Source organism: Mobula birostris, chromosome 1 (genome assembly GCF_030028105.1).
Source record: "Mobula birostris isolate sMobBir1 chromosome 1, sMobBir1.hap1, whole genome shotgun sequence".
Lineage (NCBI taxonomy): Eukaryota > Metazoa > Chordata > Chondrichthyes > Myliobatiformes > Myliobatidae > Mobula > Mobula birostris.
In genome coordinates this window covers 124350467-124363410 of record NC_092370.1, presented here as the reverse complement: position 1 = coordinate 124363410, position 12944 = coordinate 124350467, and the positions used below count along the sequence as shown (strand labels likewise).

General features: G+C 39.3%; 1 protein-coding gene across 3 annotated transcripts in view; it reads right to left on the bottom strand.

Moving 5' to 3' along the window:
• The window catches only part of nfatc1 (nuclear factor of activated T cells 1), a 293798-nt gene that overhangs the window by 247826 nt on the left and 33028 nt on the right, over positions 1-12944 (bottom strand). For all 3 annotated transcript variants that reach the window (XM_072261650.1, XM_072261642.1, XM_072261659.1), the window contains exons 2-3: positions 9778-10915; positions 617-776 (exon numbers count right to left, since the gene is read on the bottom strand). In XM_072261650.1, coding sequence (XP_072117751.1) covers positions 617-776; positions 9778-10915 — 1298 coding nt within the window. The remainder of the gene's footprint in view (positions 1-616; positions 777-9777; positions 10916-12944) is intronic.

The window sequence follows — 12944 nt, the reverse complement described above, 5'->3', positions numbered from 1 at the left end:
GGAATGGATGTAAAATTTTAAATAAATTCTAAATTCTAATTCCTTGATTATATTCTCTTTCTTGTATTTACTATGAATATCCACAAGAAAATGAATCTTAGAGTTCTGTATGATGACATACATGCACTTTGATAAGACATTTGAGCTTTGAGCAATGACTATAAGACGTTTAGGTAGGTTCAAGAATAGAAAAGATTGAGGAATGTGGACCAAACGTGGGCACTTAGGACTACCCTGGTCAACATGAACAAGCTGGGCCAAAAGACTGTTTTAATACTGTGTGATGTCCTACACAGCCATATATGTGACTCCAATCTCACACCCCAACATGTTTGATTCTAAACTGCACTGTAATGTTTAGCCAGCTGGTTGGTCCCACTAAACCACCAACCACTACCTTCCCGCAGCACATAAATCCAAGTGAACCTTACTGCACACCCACACCCTTGAGAAAACAGTAACTGCAATTACACAAGGGCTTACAGCGGAACTGCGCTGCAGCGCATGTTGCAGAAGCAATGCAAGACACCTACTCCTAAACTAAGGAACCATTGTGCATGCTGCAAGTATGGTTAGTATCTGTAAGAAACCAGTTGTATTAACGTAGCCTTTCAACCTGCACGACTGGGTGTCCACTGCCAGATGCCTTTACAGCTCCACGACTGCCCTCCGTCTCGTAGTGTGCTCTGTGATGGGACTTGGGCTGTACTTCGATCTCCAGCTCATAGGGTCCTGAATGGGATGGCAACTGCCAGTCAAGGGCAGGCAAAGTCGAGCTAAGCAAAAGGAAACGTGTAATTTAGCAACATGCTTTAATCACACTCAGTATATGAATTTTGTGTCAACATAGGGTTACATATTTCAGGTTCACATTTCTTTCAGAAATATCTAATCATAGATATGTGTCAATCTCAAATACTAATTTATTTTACTCTCCTGAAGAGCAAAGTTTTGGTCTATAGATCATGGCAATCAGTTTCACATTTAAATAAAATAAGATTTACAAAGCAGTTTTAACAACCAAAGGGAATTTACATTACATCAAGAATTGGCTTTCAATCAGGTGGTTTTTATTATAGTGTTACTTTGCATCATTAAGTAAAGGTAAAACCTTATCTCGGCTAAGTAATTCATTTCCTGTAGCCTAGATTTCTATCGCTCTCAATATGAATCTTGTCCTTGGCTTGATGCTTGAATATACATAACAAAGCTGATTTCTTCAAAAAAAATTCCCAAACCATTTAAATTCGTGCAACAGGATAATCAGTTAATGGTCCACAGAACTTTTGTATTGTATGTACAGCTTCTTAAAATAAACAAAGAAATGAGCAAATAAGAGAGTGAATCCACCATTGACATTTCCTCTCTCAATTCATCTTATTTTGTGGTAATAATTTTTTTATTGGTTGGAAACTTACAAGAAATATGATTTTACTAGATTTATTTTCCAAGATATCAGCTATCTTTAAGATAGATTGTGGCCATAAGGTAAATTAATTTTACATTATCTGGAAATTAGTCAATTTTTTTGATTAAATTAAGATGAATGTAATTTTCCTAATTTGACACAAAGTTAGTCATACGAAGGAAATTCAAGACTTTTATACAACTGCAGGAGTTGATTTTTTTATTTTTAATAATTTTATTTACAATTTTCCTCTAAAGAACTACATTTAACTTGAGCTTATTTAAGCATTGCAAAATCAGACGGCAAAGCTCCCTTAACTAAATTTGGAGGTTGTTTCAAATGTTTTCTATGTCATACTCTTTATTTATCTCTAAATCGTGCTATAAAATATTTTGTCAAGTTAAGTAAACTAAATGAGAAAATGCACTTAAAAAGATCGACCATAAATACTTTTTAAGTCAAACATTTACAGAGCATAATGAATCTTCAACCATAAATTATTTTTGTCTCAAACTTTACATGTTCAATTTTAAAATAATTAATGAAAATTGAAAATTTCACGGGAAATGAAACTTTTAACAAGATTGGGGGAGGAGTTTCATGAATTAGTCCTCAGTCACTTGCATGAAATATAATCAGCTGAGCATGTGCTTGCTTGGCCAGCAGTTCCACAAAGAACCATTTATTTCCTTCCCACAATCCAGCTTCCCTCTGCCGTCAAACCTGGAGTTGCTACCGAGTCCAGAGTTGGAGAAGTCACTCACAGACAAGAGACCTAACACATTTTGATTTCAGCTGTAAATTTTATGCCAGGGATAAGTAACATAAGGTTTGCAACTCCTTTTATTTCAGTGGTGGGGAATACGTACTGGGAGTGTGCCATTGAATCATCTTACCAATTGAAGATATTTTTAATTTTTTAACAATTACTCATTATTTAAGCCAGTTTGAGTCATTCTTTAATTATCTTTGGAGATATTTAAAAACAGTTTAAATGTCTTTGAAGGGGCATTCTCGGGTAAGACCTCAGGGTCCACCATCTGGGGTCTAGTTGTTCCTCAGAATCTGTTCGACTCCAGAAGGACTCTCAGGTAAATGGAGTCAGCTCAGATAACCCTCCCTAACAAGTTTAGAACAGTGAGAGGTGATCTCAAAGTGTACAATGTTCCTACACAGCTTGACAGGGCAAGTGCCAGGATGATTTTCTAAATGGGGAGAAAATCCAGGAATTTGAGATGCAGAGGGACATGGGAGTCCTTGTGCAGAACACCCTGAAGGCTGACTTGCAGGTTGAGTCGGTGGTGAGGAAGGCAAATGCCACGTCAGCATTCATTTCAAGAGGTCTAGAAAGGATGTGATGCTGAGGCTTTATAAGGCAATAGTGAGGCCTCACCTTGAGTATTGTGAACAGTTTTGGGCCCCTCATCTTAGAAAAGATGTGCTGGCATTAGAGAGTGTCAAGAGGAGATTCACAAGGATGATTCCAGGAGTAAAAGAGTTATCATATGAGGAACGTTAGATGGCTCTGGGTCTGTACTCACTCGAATTCAGAAGAATGAGGAGGGGATCTCACTGAACCCTTTTCAAAGCAAAAGGTCCACCATTCAAGACTGAGATGGAAAGAAATTTCTTCAGTATGCAAATAGTATTCAGACTTCCTACCAAAGGGGCTGTTATGGGAAATGGGATTTGTGCAAAAGAGTGGCGAGTTAAAAGAACAGCTATGATCCCATTGAACAATGATGTAATGCTAATTCCTGTTTCTATTTCTTATGCTCTTAAATTTAATGCTGGCAGCAGAAAGTTCAGATGCAAGTCAACCTGATCTGACAGCAGTTGCAATTCCATAACTATTGTTAACTTCAGCCGCATTCAAGTCAATAGAACTCCTTTTCAGAAATGGAAAATAAAATGCTTTCATTACTTTACTGAACACTTAACACATGATCAATTTTAACGCCTTCCTCTGTATAATAAAATGCAGGATACATCCATCAGTAGCACACTGAATCGGAATGATCCAAAGCAGTATCAATCATGAGTACAACCCTCCCTACCACTGAGAACATCTACATGAGGAATTTGCCTCAAGAAGGTAGCAAATATCATCACGGGTGCAAGCAGGCTTTTTCCATTGAGGTTGGGTGAGATGACAACTACAGGTCATGGGTTTAGGGGAACATGAGAGGAAACTTCTTCAGTCAAAGGGTGGTGAGAGCATGGGACAAGAGGTCAGAGGAAGTGGTGGACACAGGATCAATTTCAATCTAAGAGAAATTATCCAAGGCCAATGATTTCACTTTCAAGGATTCTTATCTCATTATGTCATGTTCTCATTATTTATTGCTGTTTATTTATATTTGCATTTGCTCTGTTTGTTGTCTTCTGTACTCTGGTTGATCTCTCACTGATCCTGTTATAGTTACTATTCCATAGATTTGCTGAGTATGCCCGCAGGAAAATGCATCTCACGGTTGTGTATGGTGACATACAGTATACGTACTTTGATAATTAAATTTACTTTGAACTTTGAAATTTGGATAGGTACATGGATGGGAGGGGTATGGAGGGCTATGGTCCAGGTGCAAGTCGACGGATTAATGGTTCAGCATGGACTAGATAGGCCGAAGGGCCTGCTTCTATGTTGTAGTGTGCTATGACTCAATGATCTGCACCATGTGGGCCATGTCCTCTTCTTGCTGCTACCATTGTTCAGGAGGTACAGAAGCCTAAATTCCAACACCATCAGATTTCGGATCAACAACTTTCCTAAACCTATCAGCATCTTAACCCTGCATAAGCCTAATCCTAGCTCAGCATCAGGGCAGTACAGACCACTTATTGCACTACCACAGGCATGTTTCTGATTGCTAGAGGAAGTCAGTAGATCAGGTAGCATTGATAGAAAGAAATGAACAGTAGATATTCCAGGCCAAGAACCTTCATCGGGACTGAAAAGAAAGAGACAGAAGCTGGAATAAAAGGGTGGAGGGATGGGAATGAGCACAAGCTGGCGGGTGGAGGGTGACCCAAGTGAGGAGGAGAAGGTAGTTAAGTGGGGAAGTGGGAATGATGTGAGAAGCTGGGAGGTGATATGCAGAAGAGGCAAGGAATAAACAAGATGTTTATCTGATAGGAGAGGACTGTAGACCATGGAATAAATGGATGAAGCTGGGGAACAAGAGGAAGAAAGGCATGAGTGATGGGCAAGTCATGAGGGAGGGGAAGGAGAATGAGAAGGAGGGAAATGATCAGCATTTTGGATATGTTGCTCCAGATTTTCAGCATCTGCATTTTCTCGCATTTTTGATTTTGTTTTGCACTATTTCCTTATTTCAACAGTATTTCTCCTTCACTGTCTCAAGTAAGTTATATAATTTATGATTTGTGTGTTGTCTGAATCTATGTGCCTGTGATGTTGCAGCAAGTTTTTTCATTGTACCTATGCATATGACAATAAAGACAAGTTGAAAAGTGGCTGTCACAGTCGAAAGGTCTCTTCATATGTATCCTTCAACTGTTGTTGATTCTTTGTCCAAATGTTATTTGTCAATTTTTAAATAAACTACAGATATTACTATACTTCATAACATCTGGAGTTTCTGACTTGGAAAGAGCAAAAAGGGGTTCCCTTTATGGAAGTGGATATCAGAATTGAGAGGGTAAATTGATACAGTGGTTTCCTGGTTATCCAGCATAAAACTGGCAGAAAATAAACGCACTGGAAACCACTTCCTTTCCACCAATTACAAGCATTCCACCAAAGTTATAGCAGGCAAGCAAGAGAACCAATGTAGAGATTCATAGTTGAAAAGCTCCAGTGGCTAATAATTACACTGCAGAAGGAATGCCTGCAATAACTATCACTTGCAGGTGAACAAGTTTATAAAAGTCACAGTTTTTTATAGAAATTCTATTTTTATTTTATTAATATTGAGCAACTTTTCAGGGTAATCAGGTCTCTAATATGTGCTAAGCTAGGAGTCAAATCCACAGGAACCAATTCTGCACAAATTATAATGGAAATCTGGAATTCTTCTTCAGGATAAAAGATGAATTGAGGCTTTCAAGACTTGAGGTTGAGAGACTTTGGTTTTTTTTGGTTGGTCTGTCATTATCACATATACAGTGAAAAACATTTGTTTGAATATCATCTAGGCAGATCATTTCATATAAAATTACACCAAGAAAGTAAAAGAAAACAGAAAGTAGAGTATGCTGTCACAAATACAGAAATGCAGTGCTGATAAATAAATAAATACGGTGATTCAGAAGAAGATTTATTGAATTAATGCAAATATAGAAACATAAAATTCTTAGAATGCTCAACAGAGTAGATGCACAATGGAATTTCCCCGAAATGAGTCTAAAAATCGGAGCTCACAGTTTCAAAATAAGGGACAGCCCATTTACAACTGAAATACGGAGAAATTTTTTAACACTAAGGGTAGTGAATCTGTGGCATTCTCTACCCCAGGTGACTGTGGAGACTCAGTCCGAATAGTGCACCCAAAACTGAGACTGAGGGATTTTTAAATATCAGGGGAATGAAGGGATAGATGAACATGAAAGGAAATAGTTTGGAGGTAGACGTTCAGCTAAGAGTTTGTTAAATGGTGCAGCAGGTTCGAGAGATTGAATTTCCTACCTCTTACATTTTGCAGATAGAATTAAGCTACAATCAAACATAATGGAGGAATAATTCATGGGGGTGATAATCTAGCTCATGTCCCCCCCCCCCCTTGTCTTTCTTCCCGGACCTCCTGTCCCATGATCCTCTCGTATCCCCTTTTGCCAATCACCTGTCCAGCTCTTGGCTCCATCCCTCCCCCTCCTGTCTTCTCCTATCATTTTGGATCTCCCCCTCCCCCTCCAACTTTCAAATCCCTTACTCACTCTTCCTTCAGTTAGTCCTGACGAAGGGTCTCGGCCTGAAACGTCGACTGCACCTCTTCCTACAGATGCTGCCTGGCCTGCTGCGTTCACCAGCGACTTTGATGTGTGTAGCTCATGTTATGTCATATTCCAAAAATGTTCAACAGTATGATTTATGTTACAAGGTGATCAGATTATTATAAAAAGCAAGGCAGTTGTCACCACGCTTTTAAGTGTGATTATTAAGATTTGTGATAACAGTACAGATTTCTGCAGCCTAGTAGTTACTATACCAATCGAGCAAGCCAGAAGACGAATCTGCAATGCACAGACTGGAGTCCAAATCCCACCAAGACAGCTGCAGAATTGAAGTGTAATTAATTAAAAATAATAAAGTCAATAAAAGTCAACTATCAGATTGCTATTTCATAATTCATCTGATTCACTAGTACCTTTTTTTTGAAAGGGAAGTAGTTTGCTATTTTTACTCAGAATTTATATGGAGATTCATGTCCACTAACGTGGTTTGATGCTTAAAACAACTTGAATCTGGGGAGATTCATCATCATCATCATCATTATCAGGTGCCGTGCCCAGTTTGAGCTTTGACTGCCATGGCCCACACACTCCTGTTTCGGGTCAAGTGGATCAATTCGTTGGTATTCATTTCCAATTCTCTGGCTGCTGTCTCCATCATCATTTGTCTTTGTCTTCCTCTTGCTTTCTTCCCTTCAATCTTTCCCATAATTACTGTGCATTCTAACTCCTCTTTCCTAATCACATGTCCAATGAAGTTACGTTGCCTTTTCATGATCTCATACATTATTTCTTTTTGTGTTTGCTCTGTTCATGACATCCTCATTAGATATTCGTTTCGTCCATGATATTCTTTGCATCCTCCTCAAAAACCACATTTTTGCTGCTACACTTGGTTTCCTCATGTTACTAGATATTGTCCAACATTCTGAGCCATATAACATAACTGGATAAACGTAACATTTCAGTACTCTGAGGCAGGTTGTCATGCCTAGTTTAGTATTGGTCAGTGTACTCTTCATTCTCGTAAAGGTGTCTTTTGCCATCCCTATTCTTCTTTTGATGTTCATATCGCACCTGCCATCTGATGTTACCCAGCTTCCTAAGTAGCAAAAGTTCTGTACTTGTTTTATGTCTTCCCCGTTTATTCTCAGCCTGCAGATAGGATTCTCCTTCTTTTTGGATATCACCATACATTCTGTCTTTTTGCAGTTGATAGACAGACCAATTTTTGCACTTTCTTCAACAATTATATCAATTAAGTTTTCTAGTTCTTCCTCCGTACTTGCAATTAACACAGTATCATCTGCATATCTGAAATTATTGATGTTTTCACAACCAACATTGATTCCCAAGAGGTCTCTTATTTTCTGTAATATTGTTTCACTGTACACATTAAATAAATCAGGGGAGAAAACACACCCCTATCTAATGCCTCTCTTGATTTTCGTAAACCGACTCACTTCTCCATCTATTCTTACAGCGGCAGTTTGTTCCCAGTACAGATTTCTGATTAGGCGGAGGTCTTTTGAATCTAGATCTGGAGTATTCTGTAATATTTCAAATAACTTATTGTGCTTCACTTTATCAAATGTTTTTGTGTAGTCGATAAAACAAACAAATGTTTTTGCACTTGAATAGCTCGTTCTGATAGTATCCTTAACATCAATATTGTGTTTCTTGTACCTTTGTCTTTCACAAAACCACATTGTTCTTTGCTTATTTCAGCTTGTATCTTACTTTTAGCTCTTGTCATCAAAATTCTTAGAAGTATCTTGGTGATATGACTCATTAAACTTATGGTACTATGTAATTCACATTCTATTGCTCCAGCTTTCTTAGGAAGAGTGATAAATACTGATTCTTTCATCTCTTCTGGTATTATTCCAGTCTCATAAATGTCACTGATTAAATCAGTAAGTTTTTCAATTCCATAGTGTTCAAGGGCGATAATTTGTTCTATTACTAATTCATCAGGACCTGCTGCCTTTCCTTTCTTCTTCTTATTTATTGCATTACGAACTTCAGATTTTAAACTACTTGGACCTTCTGGAGAGATCAGAAAAGTTAAATAAATCCTGGTTTTCCCAGCACAGCCCTGTACTATGAATGAACACTGCAAGATATTTGGCATAAAAAATTCTCTTATTTTTCTTTGTAAACTTCTGAGAAAATTGACAGAGAGCTTTAACTCGCTTTCTGACCAAGAATTAAATGTAGTTATGTTCAGTATATAAAAAAGGAGAGCCAATAGCCATTAAAGGCACAAGGTTTTAAAAGTTCATCATCATTAAAGGGGGAAGCCTGAAACAACATCTGACGTCCAAAGCTATGTCAGTAGTCAGGAGTTTCACTGACTGGAGCGTATAAAGTTGCAGTATTTATAGGGCAAATACACCACCAAACCCACTAGAAGAAATTAAGTTGTGCCCAATCTAATGTCAGTTAATTTTCTAATAACTTGAAAAGTTTTAATTACAGCCTATCAACCTCTCTGACACTTTTACCACTGTGAAACCTCACTCTTTCAGATTTTGGTTATTGGATTGAAATTGAAAATATATTAAATATTTTATCTAATAACACCTTTTATTTCTCTCCCTCTCTCTCTGTATATAAATTAATTCCATCTTCCTTCCCTTATTTTGCTTTCTTAATGTAATGCCATACTAAATTAAAGGGGGTGTCACGGTAGCGTAGTGGTTAGCAGAGCTCTCTACTGTACAGGCGACCGGATTCAATTCCTGCTGCCTCCCGTGACTGTGTGGATTTCCTCCAGGTGCTCTGGTTTCCTCCCACAGTCCAAAGATGTGCTGGATGGCAAGTTAATTGGTCATTGTAAATTGTCCCATGATTACACTGGCATTAATTGGGGGGATTTTTGGATGGCACGGCTCGAAGGGCCGAAAAGGCCCATTCCATGCTATATCTCAATAAATAAATGAAAAATAAATTAACAGCATTTCCTGTAAGTCTTGCTGTCTAAACTGTATACACCAGGATGGAATTAGTTGCTTGCTTTCTTTACACAGACCCCAGTTTTTCAATCTTGCCTATAAAGCTTCCTACTTACAAAAAGTTCCAGGTAAAAATCCAGCTAAAAGACCCTTGACAAGTAAGAGTAAGAGTTGCTTGGTATAAAATGTCAGCCATTATATTTTATACTAATGATAGCCCAGATCACCGCACTTTCTCGGTAACTGTAATACTATATTCTGCGTTTTATTTTTTTCTTTTTACTGCCTTAATATACTTACGTTTTGAAATTATTTGTATCAAAGTTTTTCACTGCATCTCAGCACATATGACAATACTAAACCAGTTATAACTAATAATTTTTCAGACACATCTTATTACCCTGTGGAAGTCTACCACATTTCAATGACATGGCTGTAAAGGCTGTTACAATGCTTAACACTGGTTCATAGTGAAAAGTCACAGATTTTTACCTCTCTTACCTGGCAAAAGATGATGATGATGATGAGACAGATTTTGGCTTTGTCCATGGATAGGGATGTTGAGGAACTGATAAATACTGGTCACAGAAAGCTTCTTTTTTGACAGGAAGACGAGACCCTGGAAATTCTTCTTGCAATGAATCTATGGAAGGTGAATAGTCTCTTTGATCGTCATTCCCTGGCTCTGGTTTGAGAGACATGGAAGGGGTTTGGTCTTGTATAGTTCTTCTTGGAGACTTGACTGGTATACTGTCATTGATATCCATGCAAGTGTCAGTGGTGAGGGCAGTGATGGCAGCAAGTATAGCAGAATTGTACTGGTTCCCACTCCCCAACCATGTTTCCTCAGTAACGCTTACTCGAGGAGAGGCCTGTGGTGATGGTGTGCGAGAGTGATGTGGTGAGCAAGAAGGTTGTCGATAGTACCCACCGTTGAATGAGTGCCTTCTTTTGCCACATGGGGACTGTGGCCTTGACGATGGTCTTGAGGTGGGCCGTGGGCTCAACCAGTTCTCCTCAGTGATGCTAGTTCTTGGCGAAGTGCCTGGGGAATGCCTGGGTGAATTCCATAAGGTGCATGCCGCCTGCCCTCGAGGGAATCCTTCCTCATGGGTGGAGCCTTTGGGCGAGACACACGGCGATTGCCAAGGGGAGGCCAGAGGCGAGCCCTCATAAGTAATAGAATAACTGGATTCAGATGCTTCTGAATGACAACTTCGAGATGAAAGACTACTTGCTGGACTTAAGCATGAGGGATCTCTGTAGGCATCTGGATTGGGGAGAGACAGGGTAACTAATGAATTGGAGCGCTTACAACCTGAACCATTTTCAATTCCATCAATTTCAGTTTCGCCAGCAAACTGATTATGGGCAACTTGCATTCCAGGATAAGGTGTAATTTCTATCCTTGGACTCTCAAGGGCTCCGGCACCATTTGGTCTTACATTTGGAGTTAAGTAGTAACCTGAAGCACCACCGTCAATGTTGCCCCCATATCCCATCATTCCGTGTGTTGACAAGAGTGCAGAATGGCTTGGACTAGACGTCTGTAAGCCATGGCATGATATAGGTATGGAAGGATTCACCACACCTGTTGATGGAGTGACTTTTATGTGTGGAGACGCAAAATTGTAGGCTTCTGTGGAAATAAAATAAAAAATTCCATTAAGTATTTTCATACAAGATGAACTTTCATATAGAAAGAAATTTGTCTGCAATCCTAAATTTATTCACAATTTGTAACATTCATAATTTATTCACAAGATAAGGTGTATCGTTTGACAGGTCAGCATCTATGAAATGAATGTGGGTTACTGGGATTGGATAACATCTCCTCCTTGCTGACGATCAACACTGGTGCACCTCAGGGGTATGTGCTTAGCTCACTGCTCTACTCTCTCTAAACTCATGACTGTGTGGCTAGGTGTAGCTCAGATACCATCTATAAATTTGCTGATGATACAACCATTGTTGGTAGAATCACAGGTGGTGACGAGAGGGCATACAGGAGTGAGATATGCCAACTAGTGGAGTGGTGTCACAGCAGCAACCTGGCACTTAACGTCAGTAAGACGAAAGAGCTGATTGTGCACTTCCGGAAAGATAAGACGATGGAACACATACCAGTCCTCATAGAGGAATCAGAATGGAGAGAGTGAGCAGTTTCAAGTTCCTGGGTGTCAAGATCTCTGAGGATGTAACCTGGTCCCAACATATCAATGCAGTTACAAAGAAGGGAAGACAGTGGCTATACTTCATTAGGAGTTTGAAGAGATTTGGCATGTCAACAAATACACTCAAAAACTTCTATAGATGTACTGTGGAGAGCATTCTGCATCACTGTCTAGTATGGGCGAGCTACTGCACAGGACTGAAAGAAGCTGCAGAGGATTATAAATCTAGTCAGCTCCATCTTGGGTACTAGCCTGCAAAGTATCCAGGACACCTTCAAGGAGCGGTGTCTCAGAAAGGCAGCGTCCATTATTAAGGACTTTCTCACTGTTGGCAGCAGGTAGGAGTACAGAAAACTGAAGGCACACACTCAGTGATTCAGGAACAGCTTCTTCCCCTCTGCCATCCGATTCCTAAATGGACATTGAACCCTTGAACGCTACCTCACTTTTTTTAATATTTAGTATTTCTGCTTTTTGCACAATTTTTAATCTATTCAATATATGTATACTGTAATTGATTTAGTTATTTATTACTATCATTATTTTATTTTGTTTTTTTTTCTTCTATATTATGTATTGCATGGTGCTAAGTTAACAAATTTCACGTCACATGCTGGTGATAGTAAACCTGATTCTAATTCTGATTCTACAGATGGCTGGAATGATCGGCATGAACATACTAGGCCCAAGAGCCTGCTACTGCTCTGGACTCTATTGCCTTCCCTCCACTTCAGGGAGCAGAGAAAACTCAACCACAGTGTTGTGCATCCAGAGTCCTGCAAAGGCCACACTATATACGAACGACAGATGACCTTTCCTGAAGGATATTAGTGAACCAGATGTGTATTGTGAACAATCAGTTATTTCATGGGTCTTGATTCCAGAAACTAGATTTTATATTCCAGGTAGATTTAGACCATAAGATATAGGAGCAGAAATAGGCTCATCGAGTCTGCTCTGCCATTTCATTATGGCTGATCCATTTTCCCTCTCATCCCAATCTCCTATTTTCTCCCCATTCCTTTCATGCCCTAGCTAATCGAGAACTTATTAATCTCTGCCTTACATATACCCAATGACCTGGCCACCATAGTCACCTGTGGCAACGAATTTCACAGATTCACCACTCTCCGGCTAAAGAAATACCTCCAGACCTCCATTCTAAATGGATGTCCCTCTATTCTAGGCTACATCCTCAGTTCTTAGACTCACCCACCATACCAAACATCGTCTACACATGCACACTATCGAGGCCTTTCAACATTCAATAGGTTTCAATGAGATCACCCCTCATCTTTCTGAATTCCAGTGAGTACAGGCCCAGCGCCATCAAATGCTCTTCATATGACAAGCCTTTCAACCCTGGAATCATATTCATAAACCTCCTTTGAACCTACACCAATGTCAACACATCCTTTCTTAGACAAGGGGCCCAAAACTGCTCACATACTCCAAGTGAGGCCTCACCAATGCTTTTTAAAGTCTCAATAACAT